Source organism: Salvia miltiorrhiza, unplaced genomic scaffold (assembly GCF_028751815.1).
Source record: "Salvia miltiorrhiza cultivar Shanhuang (shh) unplaced genomic scaffold, IMPLAD_Smil_shh original_scaffold_180_2, whole genome shotgun sequence".
Classification (NCBI taxonomy): domain Eukaryota; kingdom Viridiplantae; phylum Streptophyta; class Magnoliopsida; order Lamiales; family Lamiaceae; genus Salvia; species Salvia miltiorrhiza.
In genome coordinates, this window is record NW_026651494.1 from 298,891 (window position 1) to 313,449 (window position 14,559).

The 14,559-nt window shown below is 35.9% G+C and overlaps 2 protein-coding genes across 2 annotated transcripts; both read left to right on the forward strand.

Moving 5' to 3' along the window:
* The first annotated feature begins 3,974 nt into the window (after positions 1–3,974).
* Positions 3,975–7,007, forward strand: LOC131003247 (probable glycosyltransferase At5g03795). Its single transcript, XM_057929737.1, has 4 exons — positions 3,975–4,293; positions 5,101–5,288; positions 5,439–5,784; positions 6,175–7,007. The coding sequence occupies exons 1-4, from the start codon at positions 3,979–3,981 to the stop codon at positions 6,853–6,855; spliced, it is 1,530 nt and encodes a 509-aa protein (XP_057785720.1). The 5' UTR covers positions 3,975–3,978; the 3' UTR covers positions 6,856–7,007.
* Positions 7,008–10,241: 3,234 nt separating this feature from the next.
* Positions 10,242–12,332, forward strand: LOC131003246 (late embryogenesis abundant protein At3g53040). Its single transcript, XM_057929736.1, has 3 exons — positions 10,242–11,419; positions 11,502–11,617; positions 11,815–12,332. Exons 1-3 carry the CDS (start codon positions 10,325–10,327, stop codon positions 12,143–12,145), a joined length of 1,542 nt encoding a protein of 513 aa, XP_057785719.1. The 5' UTR covers positions 10,242–10,324; the 3' UTR covers positions 12,146–12,332.
* The last annotated feature ends 2,227 nt before the right edge of the window (positions 12,333–14,559 follow it).

The window sequence follows — 14,559 nt, forward strand, 5'->3', positions numbered from 1 at the left end:
AAATGTATAATTTAATAGTTCATAAACTTAAATGAGACTTTTTTCACGAAAAATAAAAAGGTAAATAAAACTCTTTTTCGTGGATAGATAGCTAGAGTACTACTTTTTGTTGAGGTTGGGAGAATTAGGGACCAACTGACCTCTCAAACCTTATAAAGGTGAAGAATATATTGCAATGCTTGTGACAAATACAAAATATAGCATATATTTGTATCATTGGAATATAAAATTCTCTTGCAATGCTAGAAAATAAAAATAAATTGTATCGATGTGTATTAGTATCCAAAAGTAATGTTCCAACTATAAAGTCTTGAAAGATTCAAGTGAATACACATGGTCAAGTATCTCATTGTTTTTTTTTTTTTTTTTTTTTTTTTTTTTTTTGAGGAAAAAGTATCTCATTGTTGAGTACATGAATTAAATGAAAATTAACTAGATACATAATTACAGTTAGATGTGTGGATTTTAACTTAGTTCTAATCAAAGGTCTCCTTAATCACCAAAGATGTAACATTATAAATAATGGTCATGTTCAACGATTTAATTTATGAGAATCAACAAGATAAAATGATTCAAGAGAGTTCATAAAATGTATTCCAAAAGCTCTGGTGCATGAGTTTGGAAGAATATACCACGTTCAATCTAAGTATTCCTCCAAATTGTATCGATCGTGTTTACTTATTCATAAAAAAGTTCAACATAGCCAATATGGATTCCTGTAATAAGATTTAGTGTATCACATTTGATGTTTCACTTTTTATCTCATTCTTAATTTTATTTATTTTCATATATATTTTTTCTTCAATTTCAACTTCGTATGCTTCAGTTTAATTTTATGATTATTAACTAAGGTTTATTTCATCTAATTATAGTATATAATTATTTTTTTATCATTTAATTTCACTATTATTAGATAATAATAGGTTGATAAATTAAAAGTTATGATATACTATAACTTTTTGAAATAATAGTTAAATACTATAATTCATAGTATTATAATAAATTTTATTTTTATAAAAAATAGTATTAAAATTGTGGGACACTGGATCTCATCCCTTCGCTCGTGGGCCTACCCAACCAAACATTGTTGTATGGGGTAGCACTTTGCTTATCTTTTCTTAGGAGGATTAATAATGATTTCTCATTTTTTTTATGGTGAATCAAATCTCAGATTTAATGGTAGGAAGAAAAACGGCTTACCAATTAAACTATTTAGAGATTAATATATAAGAGGAAAAAATTGAGCTAGCCATTATAGATATTGAAAATTAAAAAGTGACCATCAACTTAATTTCAATAAATTGTATAATTTAAAAAAATTCCGACATAATTGCTCTTAGAGGAAATGCGGACAAAATCATAGCCATATTAGTACGAATGAGATGGTTCACACCGATCGTTTCAACTGTAACACTAATCAATGGTTCAACTAGTACAAATAGGGACTATTCAAACCAGTTGTGACACGAAGAGTCTTAATAAAACTAGTACTAATAATCTTTATTCATACTAAGTGTACTAGGATGTTGCACGCTACAAATAATACGAATTCATCATATATAGGTGTAACATATATTTATTTTTGATAAACAATTGCATATATGAAGTTAAAGTAAGAACATTTATGTCTTTATATCTCTATGTCAAAATTGACTAAAAGTTATTGAAATTAAGTTAGTGGCTAACATTTAATAAAAAAGAAAAACGAAAACGAAAACAAAAAAAGTTGATGCTATGCGCACAGTTTGGATAAAGAATTAATACAATCCACATGGTTTCATAGCGATGATTATTTGTTGTAAAAATTCAAATGCATAATCTGCCTCATATATATATTTGCACACTTTAAATCTATATACTTTCACTTCTTCAACTTTTTTTATTTGCCTCAAATACCTTACCTTCTTGTGACTGTGTCCTTGTTTCTTCTATAACCTATTTTTTTTTCTTTTTTTTTTACCATTATTTTATTTACTTCCTTGTTCCATACTTTAATTAGTAGTACTACTTTTGGCTTTCGCTCTGTTTAATTACTTTGTATATCTTTTCACTTTTAAGATTTTTGCCCTATCTTTTGCGAAGGGGGCACAAAATTATAAATTTATACCTTTCTCGGCCTTTGAACTTCGAATGTAGCATCTTTCTTACAGTTTAGACTTTAGAATGGCCCATGCGATATTGATTAAATTTTTTTGAGGGGAGGCCCATCTATATATTTATGAAGGGAGCAAAAGTCAAAAGAAAAAAGTTATTGAATGTAAAAAAGTAAAAAATATATTATTATTATTATTATTATTAAATTTAATTTGAATAATTCGAGTATATCCAATAATCGAAAATTTTCCTACCTCAATACCCAATTCAAATACTGAAATTATTAGGTATTAATATCCTATATTCGATCGGATATCAAAGGCCAAACATTTTGAAATTTATATCGGCGTTGACTTTTCTGTATTGCACATTTGAACTGCATGGGCTGTATAATTAGTTTATAGAATTTTTGTTAAAAAATATTTAGCATTTCAAGAGGTAAAATGCCTGTTACGCAAGATTCATGCACGGGAATCTGTATCCAATACGCATTATTTATGGGGTAAAGTATTACTATGAATCTAAATAATTAGAAAGATAAGAATTTAATCGTCGCTTTTACTTAATAGATAAAAGAAATAATTATTTTTAATATCTGTCTATTAATGCATTTTTTTTTAATTTGGTGTATGGGGGAAGATTCGTATTATAATCCTCACTTCTATCAAAATGAGGTGTCACTGAATTAGTACAATATATATATGTGGCCATGTATTTAAGCTTTAAATGATCATTCTAAGGTCCATGTATTTTTTTTTAATTCCCATTATTTACGCCAATACAATATAAATTTACAATCAGAACTATTAAAATCAACACCGTTGTAATTCTTCAACCTTAATGTATTATTTACAATCAGAACTATTACTTAATCATGCATGTGTGCGGATCGCCAAGAACCATAATCTCCAATCTCAAAACTTAACCAATCAAAGTCAAAATTAAATATAACACGATCATTGATTTTGAGTTTACTTTTGATTGATCCCATGCAAATTCATCAAAACAAAACCTTTAATTTTGTCCAGTTATCAATTATAATTCCCAAATTTACCGCGTGTAGCACGCTACCTAAATGACTTTTTATATACTCCACTTCCCTCTTTATATTTTTTTTGGTCAGTAAAAGAGAATTAAATTAACTGAAAAAGGTGGTACCAGAGGTACACAATGGTTCTTATCGTCTAGCATGAAAAATTTGCAAATCTGATACCAAAATAACAGAAAGATAATTGAATTCTACAAAATCGACCTCAAATTAACTAAATTAAGCATTTGTAACTTGTAGGTGCTTCTCTACTTGTAGGAGCTTAGTAAATTGTTTTTCACTTCTTCAGCGGATCGGAGACTGAAACCAAATAAATTCGAGCTAGGAGTAGAAGAAATTTAGTCAAATTTAATGAATTAATCAATCATTTGTCATTTTCTTAGTTTTCAAATACTAATGTTGACGGCTAATTATAAACAAAATCAAGTTGGATGTCTCAATTGACCTAAATTCAAGATTGATATTATTTGGCATTTTTATACATGTCAATCCTTGCTATAGAGTAATTAATACTCCACGCCACATCGCCATAAGTAATTATAAATAAAATCGAAAACCTCTTTAAAATCCACATGAGATGTTTAATTTTTTGCAATATACCATTACCACCTACTAGCATAACAATAACAATAATACTTAAAAGGAATATATTAATTTAGCAATTAAAAGTTAAATTTGTAGCCGACTCATAATTAATAAGGTCAAAGTATGGAAGGCAAAGAATCGAAGCAAAACAAGGAAAAGCGTTAGACGTCATCACTAAGTTTCCATATTCTGCATGAATTAAAACACTTGATATATATGATCAAGCAATGCAATTTTTTTAGGGGCAACCAATGCAATTAATTAAAAGCATTAATTCTTTTCTCTTCCCACACTCCACATTATCACCCTCTTCCCACTCTCTCGTCTTCTTAAACTCACTCCCCAAAAATCAAGAGAGAGAGAGAGAGAGAGAGATGTTGAGTTTGAAGAACTTATGGTTTGTGGCAGCAGTTTTCATGGCCGCAGGGGTTGTGATTTTCATGCGCCCAAAGGAGTCAAATTTTCATTCCTTTAACTCTAATTTCTTGCAGGAATACTTGCATTCAGCCTTCAAAAATTCCAACACATCTTCGATGCCGGAGCATTTGTTTCTCAACCATGGATTTGTATGTCTTCTTCTTCATTAATCCTTCATTTTTTACCATAATTTTTTTCCATTGTGCATGCGTCAGTATACAAAAAATAGTCTACAATTCAGTGACACTATAGGTTTACTATTTCATCTATCGTTAATTAAACTTTGTAGTACTATTGTATATAATTGTAATAACCATTAATAAGATAGAATTTATTTATTTATTTTTTGAAAAAGATAAGATAGGAAAAAATTAGAGAACTGCGAATGATAAATTTGGAGAGTTTAAATGTTAGTATGATGGGCATGGGCATTTAATTTTGTGGGAAAATGTAACTACAAATAGTATCAATATTACTTTTTTATGTGTGTGGCACTTTTTCGTAAGTATCCCTATTTTCTTCTCACCAAATCAAAAGACATATTTTGTATCGAGGCAGCCTATCGCTTCCATTTTGATTCTGTCCTATAATTAGAGGAGAGAAAAAATAAATAAGATGAAGATTTAGCACCTTTTTTAAGTCAATTAGAATTTAAGACGCAGATTCTGGGTCCATTCTATACTAACATATAGTATTATTACTTGCACGCCTCCTAGTTAATTTCCATTAAACGTTTTCTTTTTTTTGCCCTTTTTTTTGGGTTAGAATATATAGTCAAGACGCGAAATGTATAAGTTTGAGAGATTAAATAATAATGTACACTATTAATTACCGCCTATAAATAAATTGTGACAGGAAAAGGACCAATTATATAGTAAAATTTCAGTGCTTCGATCATCTCAAAATAACTATATATTTCATGAGAATTTTTTTATAAAAAAAATCATCAACTACAGGTTAAAAACAATATCACAAGAATCGAAGGATCAGAGAGAAAATACAGCAAATTGGCTAAAGTGGAAGCCGATCTCGCGCAAGCCCGAGCCGCAATCCGGGCCGAATTAGCGGTAAACGAATCAGATATAGTTGACCCGGATTACGTACCAAGCGGGCCAATGTATTGGGATCCCAAGGCTTTCCATAGGTACGCACTTAATAGATGGAATGCGTGACATTTATTTTTTAAGGATTAATTTAAATAAATAAAAATAATATGAATTTATTTATTGTTTAGTAAGATGAATTTAAATCTTTAGTATTTTAAAATTCTTAATAATTTATTGAAAAATTGCAGAAGTTATAGGGAGATGGAGAAGAGACTGAAGGTGTTCATATACGAAGAAGGCGAACCGCCCGTATTCCATTTCGGGCCGTGCAAGCACACATACGCCATTGAAGGAATCTTCATGGCTAACATGGAAGTGAGCCTGTTTCGAACATTGGATCCCGACGAAGCTCACTTGTTCTTCCTCCCAATTAGTATCACTATGATCACTCAGGTTATCTATGTGCCCGAATCCCATGATTGGAGCCACATGAAGAGCACCGCTTCAGATTACATCAATGTTATTGCTAACAAGTATCCTTACTGGAATCGAAGCCTCGGAGCCGATCATTTCATGCTCGCTTGCCATGATTGGGTAATTAAACACCTTTTTTTTTCTCATCAATCCATCTCTACACATTGTTTAACGGCTTCGAGTTTGAGGATTTTTTAGGACAGTAATATAGATTAATTTAAAAATTAGGATAAAAAATTCCGACCTTACAAAAGTAGGACATTAAATTAATCGGTCCATTTTAATTAGTGTCCTACTTTTACAGGCCCAAAAATTTAATTTTCTATTTATATTTAATTTCGAGTAAGCCTGAAACTTTTTAAATAGGTCAAGAATTGTTCTACACTGTAATTAGTGTCTTACTTTTGTACGTTCGATAACTGTTGCCCTAATTTCTAAATCAATCTAAGTCTTTGTACGAAGAAACCTCTAACTCTAGCTATTGTGATGCAATCACATTCACATTCACAGGGGCCGGAGATTTCATTTGCGATCCCAAACCTCCACGAGAAGGCGATCCGGGCCTTGTGCAACGCCAACACCTCGGAGAAATTCAACCCGGCCCGCGACGTGTCGGTCCCAGAGATCCACCTCCCCACGGGGAGCACGAACGGGCTCCTGGGCGGGCCGCCCCCGTCGCGGCGGCCCGTCCTGGTGTTCTACGCGGGCGGGGTCCACGGCCCGATCCGCCCGATCCTTCTCCAGCACTGGGAGAACGCCTCGGACCCGGACGTCCAGGTCCACCGCTACCTACCGCGCAACATGTCGTACTACGGCATGATGCGGCGGAGCCGCTACTGCATCTGCCCGAGCGGCTACGAGGTGGCCAGCCCGCGGATGGTGGAGGGCCTCTATCTCGGCTGCGTGCCCGTCCTCATCAAGGAAAACTACGTCGTTCCGTTCAGCGACGTGCTCGACTGGGAGAAGTTCGCCGTGATCGTGCCGGTGAAGGACATCCCCAACTTGAAGGCGATCCTGGCGGGGATCCCGCTCCGGGACTACATCAGGCTGCAGCGCCAAGGGATCAGGATGCGCCGCCACTTTGAGGTCAACTCGCCGCCGCGGAGATACGACGTCTTCAATATGATCCTCCACTCGATATGGCTGAGGAGGCTCAACGTCCGCCTCCGTCATGACGGAGATGTTGACTGAGATCGGGCTCGGGATTGGGATGTTCACTCGATATGTTGATGTTAGGATGAGGGTGTTTGTTGATTAACGTTGATGTAGGATAATTGGGTTTGAATTAAATTCTAACTAATTAATTTTATGGGAAGTAATTAGCTATTGGATTACAAATTAAATTATTTGACTTGTTTCAAAAATATCTCAAACTTCCAGTAATCTCTATCATATTTACACAATTTCAATAAATAAGCGCTATTCGGTAATTTGAATAAAATACACAACCAAATTAATCATAATTATAATATATATTAACTTATTATTAGACTAAATTAATTCTAATCACATGCATCAACTAAAACATAATTTATAATATAATAAAAAAGAGCATCTTAATCAATTATATAATTTGTTATGTCTTCAAGGAAATTCACAACCACTATGTTGGATGTGCACTGTGTAAATCCATATTCATATGCAAGAATTAAACTGCAAATCACATATACAATGTATATTACATTTGAAAAATTAAGTACAATGAACACAAATATATAAAAACATTAGTGAAACATAAAACCATACTATATAAATAAACTACATTTAAAAAAATTATATCAAATGCCACTGCCTCAGAGCTATACAAATATTAGTAAAATTAAACTTTTTGAATCTTGCTAAAATTTAAACTTAACTAAAAAATATTCATTTTTACAAACCATCTGATGAAGATAGAATCGTATAATATATTATATCTTTAATTATTGATTTGTCTTGTTGGTCAAGTTAGTTTGTTTCCTTTTAGATGTTTAGGGTTTTATTATAAATAGGAGTTTTATTTATGGTTTAGTGGAGTCGAATTGAGAGTTAAAATGTAGAGGGTGGGATTGTTCCCTTCTCGCGGTGTTCTTCCGGTATTCATGAGTGAATCAACGGATTAACCCTTATTGTACGTATTCTGGCATACAATGGTTATCAACGAAGTTCGTATATTTATCAATATCAAATATATTTCACGCTTCTACCTGCATCAGTTGGTATCCAGAGCCTTGCTACGCTCCTACGCGATGTCTCCCCGTCAATCAACCGTTCAGAATGTTCAAGATTATCTCCATCGTGACGACGACCTTCTGTCTCAACAATTCAAAGAATTACGAGCACAGAATCGAGAGATCTTTGACTTCCTACACGGTCAATATGATCGACCCTATGCAGAACATCATCAAGGACGTTTCCGATTCGAGGACGAATCGTTTCAAGGATGGAGAGAATGATGAAGATAGAATCGTATAATATATTATATCTTTAATTATTGATTTGTCTTGTTGGTCAAGTTAGTTTGTTTCCTTTTAGATGTTTAGGGTTTTATTATAAATAAGAGTTTTATTTATGGTTTAGTGGAGTCGAATTGAGAGTTAAAATGTAGAGGGTGGGATTGTTCCCTTCTCGCGGTGTTCTTCCGGTATTCATGAGTGCATTAATCAACGGATTAACCCTTATTGTACGTATTCCGGCATACAATGGTTATCAACGGAGTTCGTATATTTATCAATATCAAATATATTTCACGCTTCTACCTGCATCAGTTGGTATCCAGAGCCTTGCTACGCTCCTACGCGATGTCTCCCCGTCAATCAACCGTTCAGAATGTTCAAGATTATCTCCATCGCGACGACCTTCTGTCTCAACAATTCAAAGAATTACGAGCACAGAATCGAGAGATCTTTGACTTCCTACACGGTCAATATGATTGACCCTATGCAGAACATCATCAAGGACGTTTCCGATTCGAGGATGAATCGTTTCAAGGATGGAGAGAATGATGAAGATAGAATCATATAATATATTATATCTTTAATTATTGATTTGTCTTGTTGGTCAAGTTAGTTTGTTTGCTTTTAGATGTTTAGGGTTTTATTATAAATGAGAGTTTTATTTATGGTTTAGTGGAGTCGAATTGAGAGTTAAAATGTAGAGGGTGGGATTGTTCCCTTCTCGCGGTGTTCTTCCGGTATTCATGAGTGAATCAACGGATTAACCCTTATTGTACGTATTTCGACATACAATGGTTATCAACGGAGTACGTATATTTATCAATATCAAATATATTTCACGCTTCTACCTGCATCACCATCCCAAGAGTATTACTAATTTACTATTCTTAGTCGGTACTTCATACTCTCTCAGTCTCTCTTGTCCACAAAAATTTGTTACAATTTTTTTTAATTTGCTCATGAAAAATTCATTACGATTATTTATGATATTAAGATATATCTATGCAACACATGAGATAAATTTTTTATGTACGCGGAGAGTAACTTTAATTAGTTTCCTCGGGAAAAGAAAGATATGGGCTACCAATTCGCACTATCTAACTTGTCTAATTAGATATAGATGATGTAGTATATCCACGAAGTCAAAATTTTCACCTTTTCTTTTTTGATAAATTAATAACTAAATAAGAGAATTCAATCAATTTTTTATTACTTCCTTGTATAAGAAGAGAAACCGGTCAAATTAATGAGCAACAGAAGTAAATCGTATTAGATAAAACGGTAATTAAATCATTGAATATTAAAAATTGGAAATAATTTTATAATCCTTTAAAATTTATATGTAAAATGAAAATTCATGAAAAGTTTAATAATTTATATAGGATTAACTTTTACAACTTAGAAATAATTATCATAAATTTAGTAAGTTCTGAGGTGTCATTTCCTTGAGGACTCGTTATATAACTATTAATAATGTGAGTGCGAAAAGTTGCAAGTAATTCAGAAATTCTTTGTTTTGATTAGAAAATGACGATACTATTCGAGACCTTTACAAAATTAATACTCCCTCCGTCCATGAAAGAACTTCCTAGTAGGGAGTGGCACGGATTTTAAGAAAAAATATTATTGAGTGTATAGAGAGTGGATAAAAGATAATTGAGTGTATTGAGAATGGTGAAAATGTGTTATAATTAATATTGGAAGTTGTGAAAAGTGAAAAGTAAGAGAATTATAAGTGGTGGGGTATAGTCCAAAAATAGGTAGGAAGTTCTTTTATGGACATCCCAAAAAGGAAAGATAGGAAGTTCTTTCGTGGACGGAGGGAGTAATAAAAAAAAAGTAGAAATATCATTGTTTATTGTGTAAGAATAATGTTATTTATCCACTATCATCTTATCCTCGTCGTCATTTTCATTCTTTTCCGCATGGAAAGGAACTGATAAGAACCACCGACATAATCACCGAGCTCGAAATTTCCAACACCACTTATCTTCTACAATACGAAACTACGTAACACGTGGCAGACCAGTGCGCAAATCATAAATCTTCATAGCTACGTGTCAAACCCCATGCAACCAAGCAGCACACGTGTCATCACATTATGCAGCCGAATCGCCCCATATATCAACCTCCCGCGCTCTCAAAAATCTCCACATCAAACAACAAATCAAATTCTCAATATTTGTCAAATTTACAATCGAAATTGTTAGTTTTCGTCTGCAACAATGGAGTCGAAGCAAGCAGCGCGGGAAGAGAGAGCTGAGGTGGCGGCGAGAACCGCTGCCGACGAGCTCAGCGAAGTTAACAGGGAGAGGAAGGAGCGGGAGAGTGATGCCGTGGCGGTGGAGCGGCCGGAATATTACCGGAGAACGGAAGTCCGGCAAGAAGAGAGGTCTCCCGGCGTGATCGGCAGCATTATCAGGACGGTGGGCCAAGCTAAGGATGCTGTGATGGGGAAGTCCCACGAAGCTGCTGATAGAACGCGGGAGACGGCGGAGGAGACGGGAGCCAGAGCCAGGGAGGCGGGAGAGTACACGGCGGAGAGGACGAAGGGGGCGGCCGACACCGCTGCCCGGAAGGCCGTAGAGACTAAGGATGCGACGGCGGAGAAGCTGGGCGAGTATAAGGATTATACGGCGGATAAGACTAAGGAGACCGCGGACTCCGCGGCGGAGAAGGCGAAGCAGGCGAAAGATGCCACGGCGGGGAAGATCGGGGAGTATACAGGCTACGCGGCGGATAAGGCCAAGGGTGCCAAGGACGTGACGGTTGAGAAGGCGGCGGAGTACAGAGACTACACAGCTGAGAAAGCGAACCAGGCAAAGAATGCAACGGCGGAGAAGGCTAAGAATGCCAAGGACGCGACGGTCGAGAAGGCGGCGCAGTACAGAGACTATGCGGCGGACAAGGCGAACCAGGCGAAGGATGCGACGGTGGAAACCGCGAAGAACGCTAAGGATGCGGCCGCGGATAAGGCTAGTCAAGCTAAGGATGCGGCGGCAGAAAAAGCGAGCCGAGCGAAGGATGCAACGGCGGAGACAGCTAAGAATGCGAAGGATGCGACGGTCGAGAAGGCCTACCAAGCGAAGGATGCAGCGGCGGAGACGGCTAAGAATGCAAAGGATACAACGGTGGAGTACAAGGATTATAGCGCTGAGAAGGCTAAAGAAGGGAAGGATACTGCGGTGGGGAAGATCACCGAATTGAAGGATTCGGTTGTGGGTTACTTCACGGGGAAGAAAGACGAGACGACGCAGGCGGCAGCGGAAGCCGGCGAGGCTGCAAAACAGAAGGCTGAAGAGACTAAGGAGGCAGCTAAGGTGAACTTAGTTTCAAGCTGAATTTAATCTTTATAGGGAATGTTTGTGAATGTTTCAATATTAATTCATCTACAATGTGTAGGGGAAATATGAGGAGAGCAAGGAAGAAGCAACGAGGAAAATGGAGGATATGAAAATCGGAGACGAGCGCGAGCGTGACACGGACGCAGCGTCGCGGCGTGCCACATCAGCTGAGAGGTATCAACTAGATTATATTTTTATTTGTGTCAACGATTAACAAAATGAGGCATATATAGAACGAGTGTACAGTTATTTCTGCATGTTTTAACATATTTTCCTTTTTTCTTTTAAGTAATCAATTTACACACATGAAAACACATACGAAAATAACGTAAAATATGTTGATAATAAAAAGGGAGTACTATTGTTAGCAGGAGCGGTGGCGGTGGAGGAGTTCTCGGAGCTTTAGGAAGCATGAAGGACGCCATCAAGGATAAGCTAACGCCGCATCCAACGGACAAGGATACGGCCGTCCCCTCGTACGGAGGCGAGGGCGAGGCGAAGGCGGGGCGGCGGCTTGGTGTGGATGAGGAGGGGACGCCGGTGGTGGTGAGGGTGGATGTGGAGAGCACGCCGGGCGGCGCCACCGCCTCCCGCCTGAGGGAGGCTGACCAGATAGCGGGTCAGACGTTCAACGATGTGGGACCGTTGGAAGAGCAGGGCACCACGACTCGAGTACGCCTGGATCGCCCGGGAAAAATGTGATCAAGTCTTTTCATGCCTTGACTTTCGCCACCGCTTTTTTGTTTATTTTGGTGATTCTCGACTATGTACGTTTTTTCCTTATTTTGGCTGTTTCAAAAAATTTGGATTGCGATGTGCGTGGTGTATGTATGAAATCGATGTACTACAGTGACACAATGTAATATCGAAGGCATAAATTAACATCTTCTGCAGTTATGTTACCAATTAATCGATGCTTTTTCAGAGAAAATGTTTAAATTGTATTAAAATGATACTAGGATTTAATAATTTTTTGAAATAATTATTATGACGATGATGAGTCATTTTTAGTGGAAAGATTATAGTGTTTTAATAATTATGTATACTACTTATAATAAAGAGTCTTTTTAAGTGGTGATGTGGATCAACTTTCTCTTGATGACAATGCGCAGCTTGATCACACCAATGATGTTTAGTTTTTTTGTTATTTTCTTTACTAAGTCATGCTTAGTTTCGTTTCAAATTCCTTTCTTTAGTTGTTTTATGTCATTTGCAATTATCTTTAATTATGAGAGAACTATAAGTATTCTACTCCTATGTGTTTAACGGGAGTTGAATAGTTTTATAAACAAAACCCCTTGAGGTTCCCTCCCCGTGCAATTCTCCGGCATCATCTTTGATCAACAGATTAATTGCACCTCGAGTCTTGGGATTTGAAGTTGCCTCAAGCGGAGTTTGCCCATAACATGGCTGTCAACCGTTCTACTGGATATAGCCCCTTTCATGTTGTGTACGGCTTCCTTCCTCGCGGCCCATTGGCATTAACTCCTCTTCCTGATGGTGTACGTTCCCATGGCGTAGCTGCTGATTTTGTCTCCGACACGCAGCGGATTCATCAATTGGTTCACGCCAATCTCGTCGCAGCGAGTGCCGCCTATAAGGCCGCAGCGGATCGGGGCCGTCGTGAGGTGTTGTTTGAGGTGGGCGACTTGGTTTGGGCTATTTTAACGAAGGATCGTTTTCCTCCTCATGAATATAACAAGTTGGCTGTCAGAAAAATCGGTCCAGTAGAGGTGGTGGAACGGATTAATCCTAATGCTTATCGTCTTGCCCTTCCGAGCCATCTTCGTACTTCCGACGTCTTCAATGTCAAGCACTTGATTCCATATGCTGATGAGTCTTTCTCTCCTGCTACTCCTGTGGATTCGAGGTCGAATCTTTCTCACCCCGGGGGAGATGATGTGGATCAACTTTCTCTTGATGACAATGCGCAGCTTGATCACACCAATGATGTTTAGTTTTTTGTTATTTTCTTTGCTAAGTCATGCTTAGTTTCGTTTCAAATTCCTTTCTTTAGTTGTTTTATGTCATTTGCAATTATCTTTAATTATGAGAGAACTATAAGTATTCTACTCCTATGTGTTTAACGGGAGTTGAATAGTTTTATAAACAAAACCCCTTGAGGTTCCCTCCCCGTGCAATTCTCCGGCATCATCTTTGATCAACGGATTAATTGCTTGTTTGATTACTTGTTTTCTTGTTTGAGAGTTCTGCGCATCTTTTGTACTGTGCAGTACATCAAGTGGCTTATATATAGTTTCATACTTTCTCCATCTCCAAAATATTTTTAAAAGAAGGATGGTATGGGTTTTAATAAAAATTAATTGTGTATTAGATGAGTGGAGAATGAGTTCTATAAAATGTTAAACTTGAAATTAAACTTATAAGTGATAGTGCGCGTAATTATTTTTAAAAATAGGTTAAGAAGATGTTTTGGGGACGAATCAAAATAAAAAGAGAAAAATGTTTGAAGCACAAATGAAGTAATAATTAAATATTAGTAGTATAAAAAAAGAGAATAAGTAAAAAACAGAGAGAGATGTTAATAATTAAATATAATATTTTTTATAAGAATAAGTCTTTTTTAGTGAGACTAGTCAAGATAAAAATGAGTCGTTAGTGAAGGTTTTTCTTATTGATTTTATTATTTGGAATTTTTTTTGAAGTAAAAAATTATTACTAGTATTAGATAATTATTTCAAATTTATGTTTATTATAAAATTTAAAATTTCAAAAATACATATGCTAGTCTATCTAGATTTTTTGTAGTTTAAATTTAAATTAAATATAGAAAGTAATTCTTAATATGTAATAATGAATCACATAATGTTATTAATTATAATTGATACTGGGGGAACATTAAAATGAGAATTTCGTAACTGGTACATTTAAGTTCATGGGAACTTTTTTTTTATAACTTGAGGGTTCAAGTTCTTATGGGAAAGAAAGGTTGATTCGTGAGACTGTTTTTTTTTTCTTTCTAAATTCAAGATGTTAGGGAGAAAGAAGGGATAAAACGTGTACTTAATTACTAAGGACTACAAAATAAAATATGCTCAAATTTTAATATATATAAATTTATTAATTATAATTACTTTTCCTTAGTTTATCAATTT